Source organism: Biomphalaria glabrata, chromosome 3 (assembly GCF_947242115.1).
Source record: "Biomphalaria glabrata chromosome 3, xgBioGlab47.1, whole genome shotgun sequence".
NCBI classification, from domain to species: domain Eukaryota; kingdom Metazoa; phylum Mollusca; class Gastropoda; family Planorbidae; genus Biomphalaria; species Biomphalaria glabrata.
In genome coordinates, this window is record NC_074713.1 from 16051424 (window position 1) to 16066866 (window position 15443).

At 36.2% G+C, this 15443-nt stretch overlaps 1 protein-coding gene across 7 annotated transcripts in view; it reads right to left on the reverse strand.

Moving 5' to 3' along the window:
• Window positions 1-382: 382 nt before the first annotated feature.
• Window positions 383-15443, reverse strand: part of LOC106065638 (serine/threonine-protein kinase MRCK alpha-like) — a 48832-nt gene continuing 33771 nt past the window's right edge. For 5 of the 7 annotated variants that reach the window (XM_056023654.1, XM_056023651.1, XM_056023653.1 and 2 more), the window contains 4 exons: window positions 13917-14019; window positions 13159-13273; window positions 8767-8927; window positions 383-4573 (listed from right to left, as the gene is read on the reverse strand). In XM_056023654.1, coding sequence (XP_055879629.1) covers window positions 4415-4573; window positions 8767-8927; window positions 13159-13273; window positions 13917-14019 — 538 coding nt within the window. In that variant the 3' untranslated portion in view covers window positions 383-4414. Of the gene's footprint in view, window positions 4574-6206; window positions 6262-7080; window positions 7205-8766; window positions 8928-13158; window positions 13274-13916; window positions 14020-15443 lie in introns of all 7 variants that reach the window. The other 2 variants (XM_056023655.1, XM_056023652.1) reach the window with 2 other exon arrangements.

Sequence of the window (15443 nt, forward strand, 5' to 3'; positions counted from 1 at the left end):
TAAACATTTGCTAGCTCTCTTTAAAAACGCCTACACTCTTGAGTCTAAGTGAACATAGTTCAACAAAAAGTACAACCATACAGCTTGTTCATTCAAAAATGTCAGTTCTTTTGTTGGACTCGTGCAACAATTGTTTTCATTCAAAATAAAATCCCTTGTTCTACTAAAACAATAGTTCAATACTTCATAAGCACTTGGGTTTTTTTTTTTTAACAGACTTTGATTTTGTCTTCAAAACGTTTCTGTATCCATTGACATGTCCTAAACATGTTTTTGTTGCTTTACTCTGTTCCTTTTAGATGTAGTCACGCTCAACTTGTACAGACAAAACTAATTGACTTCTGTCAAGAGCTGACAGAAAATGAGACAATGAACAACTAAGTTTCCTTTAGATCAAACATTTTTAATATGAGTCCAGCGCTGAGTTTGTTCAAGAGTGGTCCACTGGTGTACATGTATTACATGGACTAACCAATGAGTGCTGGCTAACAAACACAAAACTAAAAAGTGAAGCCAAGATTGTATTAGAATAGAAGACTTGACACAAGTTATGTACACATTGGTCAGACACCCCCACACAGTCAGGCCTGACAGAAGGAGAGAGAGAGAGAAGTATGTTCAGGAGAGGGCTAGGACACATGCATACAGCACTATTCCACAATGGGTTTTGTATTTGGTTCAGTTCTTTTGGTTGATGTTTTGTTTTCAATCAAATGTAACACAATATAACAGCCAAAAAAAAAATGTTAGCCATTAGTCTTCAAGTCAACACATTCAGAAGTACTTACTAAAAAAAAAAAAATACATCAATCGATTTAGAAAACTACAACATCTATTTGTTCAATGCTAGAGGACAGGACCTAGATATATTGCTGGGGTGCAATATACAAATCCCTATAACACTATGGCAAATACATTCAGTTTGTGCTACACTCATTCTGAGATGTTGATAGCAACCAAGAGAACAAAAAAACTATTTCATTCACCCATCACCACATTCAAAGCCACTAACTCTCCTCAGGTTCTACATCCATTAACAAACCAATTACATTTTATATACACAAGTAAAACAGAGGTTTAAAAATGCACAGCCAATAGCAAATATGAAGAGATAGTAAAACTGTCCTATGTATATTATATATAATATTTATATAGGTTGTTTGGTTATAGGGGCTACACATCCTACAATATACAAGTTCATAGGCTCTTCTTATCAACTTCTATTTCATATCAGGTTTATCAACTGACTCATGAAGAAGTGAACAGGATAGCATTGGTTAAGCCTTAACTGATAAGCTGGGTACCCTACACTAGACAGTAAATGCACATATTTAGTAGTGATGGTCTTGTGTGATCATAACTTACTCCAATACTTAAGACAACCAGAGGAGACCTAACAGGAGAGCCAAATGTGTTAAACATGCGACCATAGTGTGTTTAACAATGTCGAATGTGACTTTTAGTACAGAAGTTCTTAGCTAGACATGTTCACACTAAAGATGGAAGGGCACATCAATGCCAAGAGAAGGGAAAAGCAATGACATGGGAAATGGGAGCACTAGTCAAGGGATAGAGAATATGTATCATTTAATGAGAAGGGTATCCTCAACAGTGGGATGTAACACCTTCAAACAAAAAAAAAAAAAACATTTTTTAAAATCAAGCTATGGAAGGTCAGAAATATTTGAAGGTGTGCACTTTAGTGTAGATATAGAGCTGAGAAATCTTATCTAAGGGTTTTAATACATGTTCAAGTGTTTTTTTTAAATCTACATGGTCCCTTCACAAAAACCAAAATGATGTCAACACACCAACCATTATTACCCTTCAATTTAAAAAAAAATGTTTTTAAACCAATGCAGAAGCACTGTCTATATAATATATGCAACCAAACGTATGTGTATTTATATATATATATATGTATATATTATGATATAATATTTGGAGTACTTGTTGTTAATTCAGCATGCAGTAGCAATAGAAAGAATGTGGATGGGGGCCTGAGCAGATACCACACTGTTTCTATGTTGTCCATGGCTTGACATCTAGGACATGTGAAAGAGCTGAGTAATAAGAAACAACTGATATGTGTCAGCCAACTCACCCCAACAAGAGGAACAAGTGTCCAAGACAACTAGATTTGCTGTGCTCACTACAGAGCAAGCTAGTCCTGGTGGTTTATTCAGAGCCTCAAATTAATCAAGAGTTGCATTATAGAGTTGAATGTATGAATAAACTGTACACCGTACTGTACTTTTAGCATAGGGCAGGCAGATTCATGAAGAACAGCATGGGGGATGATATCTCAAAGAAATCAAACAAAATCTTTGGAGGTATCAAACATTGTGATGCATGAATGATTGAAACACTGTGTTGTGTTAGTGAAAAAAAAAACATTCCTATTCAGAACCAGGTTGAAAGCACTGATGATAATCTGGGGCAAGATAACACCACCTCCAGCACAATTTTTTTTTTTATTCAACATAAAAATGTTGGCATCAATCACCCAAATGTTAATAAGAGAACAAATAATGGGTGCTGATTAGATGAGGGAATCACTGCATACTTTACCATCCAGCCCTAGATAAAGGAAGCTCTTCTCAAAAAACATAATGAACACTGCGTATTGTTTATAGAAAGAAAAAGAATACAGAGTCACAATTCACTGGTTTCAGAAATACTGCCCAGAATGGTCAAAAACCAAATTACTATCACATCAATTAAGTTGTCCTTACCAGATCAAGTAAGACAGCAGCAGTTTTAGCTTCCTACATGACCTATGAGCCCACTACATAAACACTACATCAACAGACCAAGACTACAACACTAAACAAAGTTTAACAATGTTGGTGTTTCCCACACTCACATACCCTGCTAGCCAGAACTATTTTCCACTTTCTATTAATAGATTTACAAACACAGCTAGCCAGACCTAATATAAAACTAATTTCATTCAGTAAAACTCAAGAGGATTGTTAAGACAAGACACTCCAAAGAAAAGAATATTAACTGGCCATAATATATGGACAAAGCAGCCAAATCTTTTCATTTGTTTCTATTAAGATGTTACATGACAATTCTATGAATACATGTGAAGTACAAAATCTATGTTTATGCTTGATTTTGTTTGTTCAACTACGTCTGACAAAGATTCAACAACTTACTAATATGAAACTGTGATATGGTTATTGTACACTAAATAGGCCTTCCTTTAATTAAAAAAAAAAACATCTTTTGTGTTTTCTATAACAATATTCTATTCCAATTCTATAAAAAAAAATGAGGGAGAAACTGCCATTAAAATGTCTTGAATTACTAGGTATGAACCATTTATTCAGTGCTACAGTAACATTAAGAAAAAAAAAATTTTGTGCAGATTCATTTTCAATTTTATATTTATATCACTAGCCATGGGAATCTTATTTCTAGGCACTGACAACAACCAAAGATGTTTGCACCTTATTAGGTTGTGTAGGAAGAAGCAGCCAAGCAACTCAAAGTCATTCAAACTCCAAGTACTTGAACAATCAACTGAGAAGTTGTTTGGGAAACACCTAAGAACCAAAATCATCTCTAAACTAAATTTTGTCTATGAACACAATCCAGATATTTATTGAGCAGATCAGACTCACTGTACATCTATGTAACACTAAATGAGGACTTCAGAAAAAAATTGTGAGAAATAAAAAAAAAAAGGTTGAATCTAGAAAAAGACTATAAATACACAGCTTTAATACACATGTACAACTGGGCTCAAAGTTCCCAATACTAAGTGAACTTCAAAATGAAAAGCACAAAACTATCTACAAGATTCAAATAGAACAAGAATGGCCTGCACAAACAACTTTCAACACAGCTTAACCTCTCTTAACTAGAAAAGTGGTTCCCAGTGGATTGATTTTACACAATGTATTTTTGAAAAGGTCATATCAGTTACTTCGCAGGAGTTAGGGTTGACACTGATCTACAGGAATGCTGTTACAATGATGTGAATGTAATCAAGCTAATTTTTGTTAACCAATACAAGTTCAAGCTATGGAAGCCTTCTAAGCTGATTGACTTGTTAGGAAACAGTAAAGGATGATCTATTCATGAATTAGACACAATTAACATATAAATGTTAACATTAATGCCAAAATTACATTTCATCAAAAACACACCAATACATGTCTTGATTTGTTCATTCTCCTTTGAAAGGTTTCAGCTATCACAGTGGAGATGACCACGTATAAGCCAATTCTTAGTCTCATTTTGTTTGTAATGATCGGTGTGGTTTCTTTCCATTCATTGAAATATTTTCCTTTAGAAATAAATACTCCTGCACAAATACAAGAAGAAACAACAACAACACAGCCATAAAGTGCAAGCCTGTCTTCAACAGATGACAAGAGTCAAGTATAGACGTACGAGGGGGTCAGCACTGACTGTGGTGGTCAGATGTGTCTGAAGTGTCTGGAGTGTTGGCAGCTGAGCTATGATCTTCATACACAAGACTATGTCTGTTGGAACCAGGGGGAGACAAACTGTTAGACAAGGAGGAATGTCTCCAGTGGCTACCAGTATCCACACTGTCCTGGGGACACAACAAAGAAACATCATTATAACAAAATAAGAAATGCATAGTCAATAGATAGATAAGTCAAATTCATGTACATCTTAACCATTTAAAATTATGGCTCTAAATATAATAGGTTGTAAAAAAAGAATGCACAATTAAATAGCAACATCAAAATTAATTGAACTTTTTCATGACAAAATTGATCATAAGTTATGTGTTTGATCTACAGCTTAGATTAAAACTAAGCCAATTAGATTACAAAATGTGTGTGCAAGTTGTACTTTGAAGATCACTTAATTGAAGGTAAAATAAAAATGTCTGAAGCATGTCTGCATTATGAGGCTCAGAATTGAGTAGTGTTTAATGGAATAAAATGGCATGATGAACAATTAAAATAATTTTTTTTTCAAACACCAGGGCATGGTTGATTAGTTTTATACTGGGTATCTAAACTTTACCTCTTGATTATATATACACAAAATCAATGAGAAAAACATAAAATATAAAAAAATTTTACTATAGACATATGCAGTGCTTTTTTTGTAAAAAAAAAAAAAATAGGTGCCGGAACTCAGTGATTAGGTGCCAGTACTCAGTAGTTGATTGCCTAACTTTTAACTACTAAAAATTAATAATATACCTTAAAATACAGGAAAAGTTTTTTTTTTTTCAAAAAGGTGTCCGTACGTCACAAAAAAAGCCCTGGATATATGTATATCACAAGTGATTGTGTTGTGATCTTTAAACTAACAGAACAGTGACCCTAGACTGCTTAGTGTATAATCAAACTATTAGACTTACATACCTGATGGCCAACACATTAAAAAAAAAAAAAACAATAGTAAAAGGTAACCTTTTTTATGATTTACATCTGAACATTTCAATCTAAAAATTATTTGAAACTCTATAATAATGTAATTTAATTGGTTGTGAACTTGTAAAACTGATTGGATTTCAAGTATATATATCAAACCAATCCAGACAATATTATCAGGTTAGGCTACTTGACAGTTTTTAGACTAGTGGTCTATATGTTAAGAAGAACTTACATACAGTAGGCTTTACATTTTGTTTCTTTTCATTTATGGCTAGTAACTGAGCTAGATATCATTCAACAGATAGGGGTGAAATATGGTTTTTTAATGTGCTAAGCTCTATGCAATATATTTACAATGTAAGCACAACATGCGGGGACTCGCTGCAAACTTAAATTTCTAGTCACTAAGTCTTACAAAACAACAGAAAATTACAACAAAAATGATTTAAAATAATAAGACATAAAAAGAAATCCATACCATACAGATTAGGGACAACATTTATAATTTGATGCAGAATGTTAAATAACACACAATAGGTTCACTGAGACAGGAAGACACTGACTTAAATGGGACATTTTTTTCAAACTGAAATTGTATTTATCTTTTAGTATGTTTATTTCCCTTAATCTTTGAAAAATGTTGAAATTTTGCAAACACTAAAAAAAAATTTTTTTTTTAAATGCTAATTTAACACAGTATATATGTTCAACAACATAATTTTAATTTGTAAAAAAAAATACTTTTAGAAAAAGAAGAGTCAACACACACAAAAGAATAAAATAAACAGGCAAGATAAGCATGACTGGATCAAGCTAGAAGACAATATTTACTGTGCTGACTCCTGGCATCTAAAGACTAAACTATCAGGAACTTTCAAATGGATGACTGCAACAACACAAAGGAATGTCATATATGTCAAGGTTAACCCGGCTAAAGCTGGTCTATGATAGGCTAATACTAATTCACTTATTTAGCAACCATGCAATAGTGTGATGGGAAACAAATATGGTTTTATATAATTAGTGGCAAACTATAGATCAATGTATACCAGTGATCTTGTTAAGGCTGGGTGCTACAACTCACTATAGAATGGTAAATTGTTCTAAATCTCAATGCCTAAATACCTATATTAAACCAATGCTACATATTAATTTGAAATACATATGTAACTTTAAAAAAAAAAATTCCTTATTGCAGAATTTATAGAAAGAAAAAAAAGACTATGTTCAGTAATTAATTTATTTGCAAATAGAACAATCACTTGGTGTTGAGAAATGTTCTAAATATGCAGAGATGTTTTAATATTGATTATGCTTATTACATTACAATTTGTTCAAGATTCTTACTTAATTGAAAGACCTTTTTTAAGAGAAGTGGACAAATTATACTAGATTATTTTCATCTAACAAATCACAGCACTGAACATAGCAAGGTATTACTTCCTACTATTGATAGGACAAAAAAACTTAAGAAACAAAAGTTGAGTCAAATGCAGCCAGCTTTAAATGTAAATTTGAAGAAACATGCAGCTATTTCTTCAGTGACAACATCTCTTTATAAGTGACTTTTCTACAACAACAAAACATCCAAGCTAAATAATAGCCAAGTGTAGAACTAACACAAATTCAAACAACAAAAAACAATGCCAGAAACTCATATGATAAATGTAAAAACATTAAAAAAAAAAAAAAAGAATGTAATTACTGTAGCCAAAGCAACACTACTAAGTCCTAAAGAATGACTGTTGCTAGCTCTCAGATTTGTCAAATGCTGGCAATGACCAGGAGCTACCCGCCCCATTGAAAGCACTCTCTGAAGAGTTCATGATCTGTACAGGGAAAAAATGCATGACACAGTACAGTCAACAGATGCACAATGTAGAGAGAGACCAAAGATTAAATTAACATCCCTTAAGAGGGTATTGCCAATTATTTGAACTGTTTTTCTAAGGGTTTCGTAGTGTAAACCAATATCTAGAAACTGTTTTTTGCTAATTTAGGCATAAGGCTCCTCTCAGTGGAACAATGTTCAGTTGTCTGCTATAAGTTTATATGCAGAACATGTTCTAATGCCTAGGTGTCTTTTTTTATTATTATTTTGCAACAGTACACACATGCTTTGAAAATTACCCACACATTTTGGATCAATTCCATAAGAATAAGAAAGTTTATTTGCTGCAGAATTCCTATGCTACTCTAGAACTTCCTGTGCATAAACTGTGTTCTAAAGTCAGAACTAGATTGTTTCATAGACATTACTCAGAGTGTGTAAAATTTAAGTTGTTTCTTTTAAATTACTTTTTAATTTGTTTTAATCCTGTACCTAATTTTCTGAGTCCCTTGTATCAACAATAAGGATTCACTCTACCAGCTGCTGCAGCTACAATACACTTTCATAGTAACCAATATATAAACAATACATTCCAATAAACAAAGATCACTTTCTTAGTACCCTACAAATACATCTCCATAATACAAACATTACAATTTAGTAACCATCGTACAAACAAAAGACATATCTTTTATAAAGCACAGGTAAACAGTATTATATAAGCTGGTCAAAATAATCAAGCTACTACCAGACAGTGTGTTCACCTCATATGTAGTCTATGAACCCTATTATGTTATATCTATATAACAAAACATTACAGTAACTGAGCAGATAAATTTTCAAAAAAATCCTGGTGCAGACTATAAATAGAAACTTTCTTCTTGTCCTATTTACAAATATCTTTTCCTAGACATTTTATTGAGATTAAAAGAATCACCAAAATGTTATTTATTTTATATGAGACTAGAGAAAGACAACTCTTATAGTAAAGCTGCTCAAGCTTTGATTCCAACTTGTCTTACACCCTATAGATAACACCATTTCTGCTTTAGTGCTGTTTTTTTAGTACATATCTGGTGTTAGTTAATCTTTTATAAAGAGAGAAAACTTAAACCCGAAGTTTCTTAGATAATGCTGATGAGAAATTGTTATAGGAATCTCATGAATCATCAAAGAGCATAAATAATAGTCTTTCACTATTCATGATTAGTCTCTGTATTTCCTTTTTATTTTAAAAACACCTTGACTAGACTGAAATGATTAAGTAAATGTATCTCAATTCTAATAAAATCTAGATGACTAGTATTATAGTATTCCATAATAAATGTTTAAATACTTATTGTTAAATGACAGGATTATTTAACATCTGCCAGGTTTTACTTTAAGGTACAAGCTGAAAATTAGTAACAAGAATGACAACAGTTTTCTACAGAAATTTACCTTTTAATTGAATACAAATTCTTATATTAGTAATATTGTCATCTTATTTAAAATTTAGCGTTTGCTATTTCTAGTTTAATCAGCTTCTGATTTTGTTAATAAGATTAAGCAAATACTTACTTCAAAAATCTGTGAAGATATTTCCCTTTCTAAACTACTAGGTTCTTGTTGTAGTGACTGAGTCCCATCATTGGACCTGCCAGAGATGTTTAATGGCAATGATCGATTATCTCTGCCTCGGCCTGGGCGAGAACTTTCACTTCCTCTGCTGCTTACATTACCTGTTATAAAGAAAGAAACATTACTACCCCATAAGTCTAAAGATAACTTTCAAACAAGGCATTCATATTCATAATATTTAGAGCTCTGCTATTAGAAGCTACTCGAGGCTTCAGGAGACAACCTCGAGGAGAAATCAGAAGTGAAGCCCCTTAGGCGTTGGGAGTATCAGCTATGAAATTCCCTCCGGCAGCTTCTGCAACTGAGTTGGAGCCAAATGTAATGCGATGCGTTCCTTTGGATCACATCAGCAAGGTCGAGAGAGGGACCATGACCCCTTTATCCAAGGCCCAGGAATGCGCCCCGGAGAGGAAACTCTGGTGCTGCTGCAAAGCAGCTAAAACAACATGGGAGACAACAGTTACGGGTTATAAGTCCAACTTGATTGGCGTAATGTATGGACGCCAAGGGTTGTCTCTGACGGTGGGAGACGTCTTCGCGCCTCACTGATCAGCTACCGCCCGCCTCAACCTAGGCAGCCCCCAGTCAGTTAGGTGCTGATCCGCCACAGCCTGCCTGCTCTAATGGGTGCTTAGAGCTTAGTTTAAAACGACAAGTAGGCTGGAAACTTGCACCAAGCAACAAAAGAAGAAAAAATAAACTGAAAAAGAAAATCCCTGTCATGCGACTGGCCACTTGGAATGTCAGGACAATGTGTCCTGGTCTCACTGATGATCTTAGGCAGATCGACGACGCAAGGAAGTCGGCAGTTATAAACAACGAGCTAAAAAGGCTACATATTGACATTGCATCCCTGCAAGAAACCCGACTGGCCGAAAACGGCATGCTCCGCGAGACTGACTACACTTTCTTTTGGAAAGGGAAAGCACAGGATGAGACTCGAATACATGGTGTGGGCTTTGCTGTCATGAACAGTCTTCTTCCCATGATAGTCCCTCCAGTTGGTGGCTCGGAACGGCTACTAAGCATAAGTATGATGACAGCATCTGGAAAAGTCACTCTAATTAGTGCCTATGCCCCCACACTATGCTCGCTTCAGGAGGACAAAGACAAGTTCTATGAAGACCTCAAAGAAGCCATTGCAAACATTCCTCAAAAAGAACATATGATCCTTCTAGGTGACTTCAATGCCAGAGTAGGATCAGATCACACTACCTGGCCAGACTGCCTTGGGCTTTTTGGAATGGGAAAGATGAATGAGAACGGACAAAGACTGCTTGAATTCTGCACATACCATAAGCTCTGCATTACCAACACATACTTCAGAACAAAACCACAGCACTGTGTCTCATGGAGGCACCCTAGGTCTGGGCACTGGCACCAGCTGGATATGATACTGACACGAAAAAAGGACATTGGAAATATACTACTGACACGTAGCTACCAAAGCGCGGATTGTGATACTGATCATACTTTAGTGTCCTGCCGGACAAGACTGCTGCCAAGTAAGATCCACACATCACAGGGAAAAAGAAAATCACGCCTGAATACCACTAGCACAAAAAATCCTGATCTTTGCACCGAATTTGAGAACAAATTAGAGGAAGCTTTTAAAAACTTCTCTGTGACTGAGGTAGAAAAAAGCTGGACGTTTATGCGTGATACAATCTACCAAACATCATCACTGGTCTTTGGAAACAAAACCAAGAAAAGCGAAGACTGGTTTGAAGCTAGTCTACCAGAAATGGAAACTGCCACTACGAACAAGAGAGCAGCCATGCTAATCTACAAGAAGAATCCCACCCCAAGCAACTTAAAAAGGCTCAGAGCTGCACGTAACAATGCCCAAAGAGTAGCGAGACAATGTGCTAACAAATACTGGCAGGAGCTATGCGAAGATATTCAATCTTGTGCCGACTGTGGTAACATAAGAGGACTATATGAGGGCATGAGAAAAGCCTTTGGACCACACACCAGCAAGTGTGCTCCGCTCAAGTCAAAAGATGGCTCAATCATCAGCGATCGTGCGCTGCAAATGGAACGATGGGTAGAACACTATGCAGAACTCTACCAGATTGAAAACGCCATCTCACCAAATGTTGTTTCCAACTTCCCATCACTTCCAGTTTTGATGGAACTAAACGCCCTCAGTAAAGGAGCTGAGCATTGCCATTGAATGCTTGCACATGGGAAAACACCCGGAGGAGATGGCATTCCTGCTGAAGTCATTCAGGCTGGAAAACATGCCCTAATCAAACCACTCCATGAACTGCTAAGCTTGTGCTAGGAACAAGGAATGGTCCCCCAGGAATTGAAAGACTGCCTTAGTTACAATTTATAAAAAATAAAGGCGACCGCTCTGATTGTAACAATTACAGAGGCATCTCACTGCTTAGCATAGTCGGAAAGGCTTTTGCTAGAGTATTACTAAAGCGATTACAGATCCTGGCAGAACGTGTTTATCCAGAGTCGCAGTGTGGCTTTAGGGCATGTAGATCTACAACAGATATGATTTTCTCTCTGCGGCAGCTACAGGAGAAGAGCAGAGAACAAAAGCAGCCCCTCTTCATAGCATTTATTGATTTGACCAAGGCCTTTGACCTTGTTAGCAGAAGCGGTCTGTTTGCTGTACTAGAGAGAATCGGCTGCCCAAATAAGTTAAGAAAACTAGTGTCAGCTTTTCACGAAAATATGCAGGGCACCGTTCAGTTTGAAAGTTCTTCCTCCAGGCCATTCTCCATTAAGAGCGGTGTAAAACAAGGATGTGTACTGGCCCCTACACTATTTGTCATCTTCTTCTCAGTAGTTCTATCCAGTGCTTTTAAATCCCTGGAAGACGGAATATATATCCATAGCAGATCCGATGGAAGACTCTTTAACCTGGCACGTCTTAAAGCCAAAACGAAAAGGCGTCGTATCTTGATAAGGGAGCTGCTGTTTGCCGATGACGCGGCACTCGTATCTCACTCACAAGGAGGTCTACAGAAGCTAGTGAACGCCTTAGCAGCTGCTTGTCAAGAGTTTAGCCTTACAATAAGTCTCTCCAAGACCGAAATCCTGGCACAAGACGTCGCAGAAATACCTATAATACAAGTTGGGAACCACACCCTTTCAGCGGTGCAGGAATTTACCTACTTGGGTTCAACAATTGTCAGTAACCTAAACTTAGACATCGAGCTGACAAAAAGGATAGGAAAAGCTACCACAGCATTGGCAAAACTCTCCAAGCGCGTCTGGGAAAATGGTAAATTGACCACAGCGACCAAAATCCTAGTCTACAACGCCTGTGTTGTGAGCACTCTCCTTTATGGCTGTGAAAGCTGGTCAACATACATGTACCAAGAGCACAGATTGAATAGTTTCCACTTGCGCTGCCTGAGACGCATAATGGGCATCTCTTGGAGGGACCATGTCTCCAATCAGGAAGTTTTGAGATTGGCCAATATGAACAGCATGTATGCTCTCTTGACACAAAGAAGATTACGCTGGCTCGGACATGTCACCCGCATGCCAGATGGTAGAATCCCGAAAGATATCTTATATGCTGAGCTTGTGGAAGGAGTCAGACCCAAGGGCCGCCCAAGACTAACATATAGAGATGTCTGCAAGCGAGACATGAGAGCCACAGGCATCAGCGAAAGAATGTGGGAAAACATAGCCAAAGATCGGAGTGCATGGAGACAGACTGTGCGTGCACAAAAGAATTGAAGCGGCCTTAATCAAGAGGGAAAAAAAAGAAAGCTGCCCTGTCCGCTAGCCCTACATCAGAGGCATACACATGTACGAATTGTCTGCCGTTCTAGAATTGGCTTGATTAGCCACACCAGATGCTGCCCCGTCTCAAGATTAAGCCAAAACCAGTGACTCATTTGGGCGCATCCATTGCCTTTCGAGACAAAAGGAGCCATATATCAGAAGCTGTGTTAGCATCAGTTTTGTGAAATTAGTTTCTACATAATGGTGTATTATAGAAGTATATTAGTGGCATATATTCAACATTGGTTAGTACATGCTCTGATGTAAAATTAACACAATATTGTATAACAGAAGACAATAACTGGTCCAGCCACTTATCCATTAGTACTGAAACATTCCTTAAGACAGACAAATAGATGCATCTGAATATGATCCTATTAACCAAAACGACTATGAATATATGGACAATAGATATCTACGAGATGAAGTTCTATGTATTTATGGACCTAAGATTTTGGATTTGTGTGGAATTAAGTAACCCAAAGTTGTAAAATTATATAATTTCTTTGATTTTCTTAGATAACTCCAAGTTCTCCAGATTTAAAAAGGGCTATTATTTCTAGTCTAAGTGCATACCATTGAAGTGTGAACTTGTTGGTCTCTGAGATCTACTCTCAAGTATAGACTTCAGCTGTGGCTGGAACATACTTTTAACTCTTGCCATTTCATCACTACTGGCAGCTCCCCCTGTCTAATAGGTAGAAAATAGAAACATACCAGTTAGCATTTCATACATTGACTTTTTGAAAAACTAAAACTTTAGAGAATCATTATCATTCATGGCTTACATAAGAACAGCATATAATCTTTTGGAGATCAAAGCGTCTTATACTCTTTAAGAGAATTCCACATGCATTCTCTTTGTAACATCATAATAGTTTTTATTGATACCTACAATAGTCTTTCTAAAAATACACAACACATTTAAGTTTCCTTTGAATATTAGCATTCTTAATATGTTCTTCTTTGTTTTAGATAAACCACTTATAAATAAGCCCTCAGCCTTGTTTGTCTGCACCCCTGATAAACCACTCATAAATAAGCCCTCAGCCTTGTTTGTCTGTACCCCTGATAAACCACTTATAAATAAGCCCTCAGCCTTGTTTGTCTGTACCCCTGATAAACCACTCATAAATAAGCCCTCAGCTTTGTTTGTCTGTACCCCTGATAAACCACTTATAAATAAGCCCTCAGCCTTGTTTGTCTGTACCCCTGATAAACCACTCATAAATAAGCCCTCAGCCTTGTTTGTCTGTACCCCTGCATGCACCCCATTGACTGAGATAAAGTACAAACTGTTAGCACCCTTCAAAAGTTGGAAGTAGTTCAAGTACCTTAGGTAGATCTATCAATACTTGATGGCCTTGATCTGGACCCATGTGTGCAACATGACTAAAATTGGAAGGAGAAGAGATGACACGTGACCGTCTGTCACTTCTATAGGAATACAAAGAGAAATATTAGTAGGAATATTAACAACAAAAAAAAGAAAAACAATAAATTGAGGTCAAACCAACCTTCCCTCACATATACTCACCAACAAAAAAAGAATACTTATAGTTTGTTTAACTCATACATCCCTTTTTGCTTTTGAAAGTAAAAGACCAAATTTTATTTTCAAGTTTTGCTTTTTAAGCTTTTTTTTAATGGAGTCATATATTTTTAAAAAGAAAAAAAATGAGTATGAAATATTGACAATCAAGAAAGTTTAGTTGTCATACAAAACATTGAATGTAAACAATACAGAGTGCCTTCACATCATTGGCTGTCTAAATGTTGTGAATTTAAAAGTTTTAAAAACTGAATTGTTAATTGAAAAGAGCTGCCTTCCACAATTACAAAACAAAGTTTAGGATGCCTTTAAATATTCAATTGTTCTAATCTAAAAAGTTTCAGGGACTTCAACTATACTTATGATTATCACAACTGTTAATTACACCTATAATATAATTATCTTTTTTACAATTGTGCTAGTATCACAATATTTGGATGAATGGTTCAGAAATTAATTCTTCCATTTTTCCTAAAACATATATGAAAATGCCTGTCTTATCTAGCATCTAGTTACTGTGTAGACATAAGATAGGAGCAAGCAATGGGTCACAAATGCAAAATAAAAAATAAATAAAACATAAAAAAAAAAAAGGATTAAAAAATGAGAATAAAAGGGGTAGAGAAATAATGCATTATTAAAAGAGGAGGTGGATAGGGCATTTCCAGAAGCTACTGAAATCTACCAGTGATACCATTGCCTATAAAGTGCAGTTCACCCACTAAGGAAGAGATACGCAGGGTAATCTTGCAACTGAAGTACAGCAAATCTGAAGAACCTGACAGCATCCTGGTTAAGTCAGACATTGAGACCAGTGTGAAGCTCCTCTTCCTTCTTTTCTGAAAGATTTGGGAAAAAGAAGTGCCACCAGAGTAGAAGGAGGACTAGCTCATCAAACTCCCCAAATCTTAGTTTCTGCTCCCACTACCTTCCACTGCTGTCCATTCCAGGAAAGGTGTTTACATTCTGCTGAATCAATTGAAAGATGCTGCACATCTACACCTTCATGACCAACAAGCAGAATGTGGAAAGGAGAGATCATACACAGATCAGATAGTGATGCTACACATCATTCTGGAATAGTCCATGGAATGGAACTTCCCCCCCCCCCCCTCTATGTCAGTTTTATAGACAGTGTGAACAGACAGACTCTATGGAGACTACTGAGACACTATGGAGTTGTCTGAAAAAATTACAAACATCATCAGGAGTCATATAAGGGGATGACTTGCAGAATAGTGCATGTCAGACAACTGACAGATGCATTCGAAGTCCCAACAGATTGTTTACTCTCTACTTTTTGTTTCTG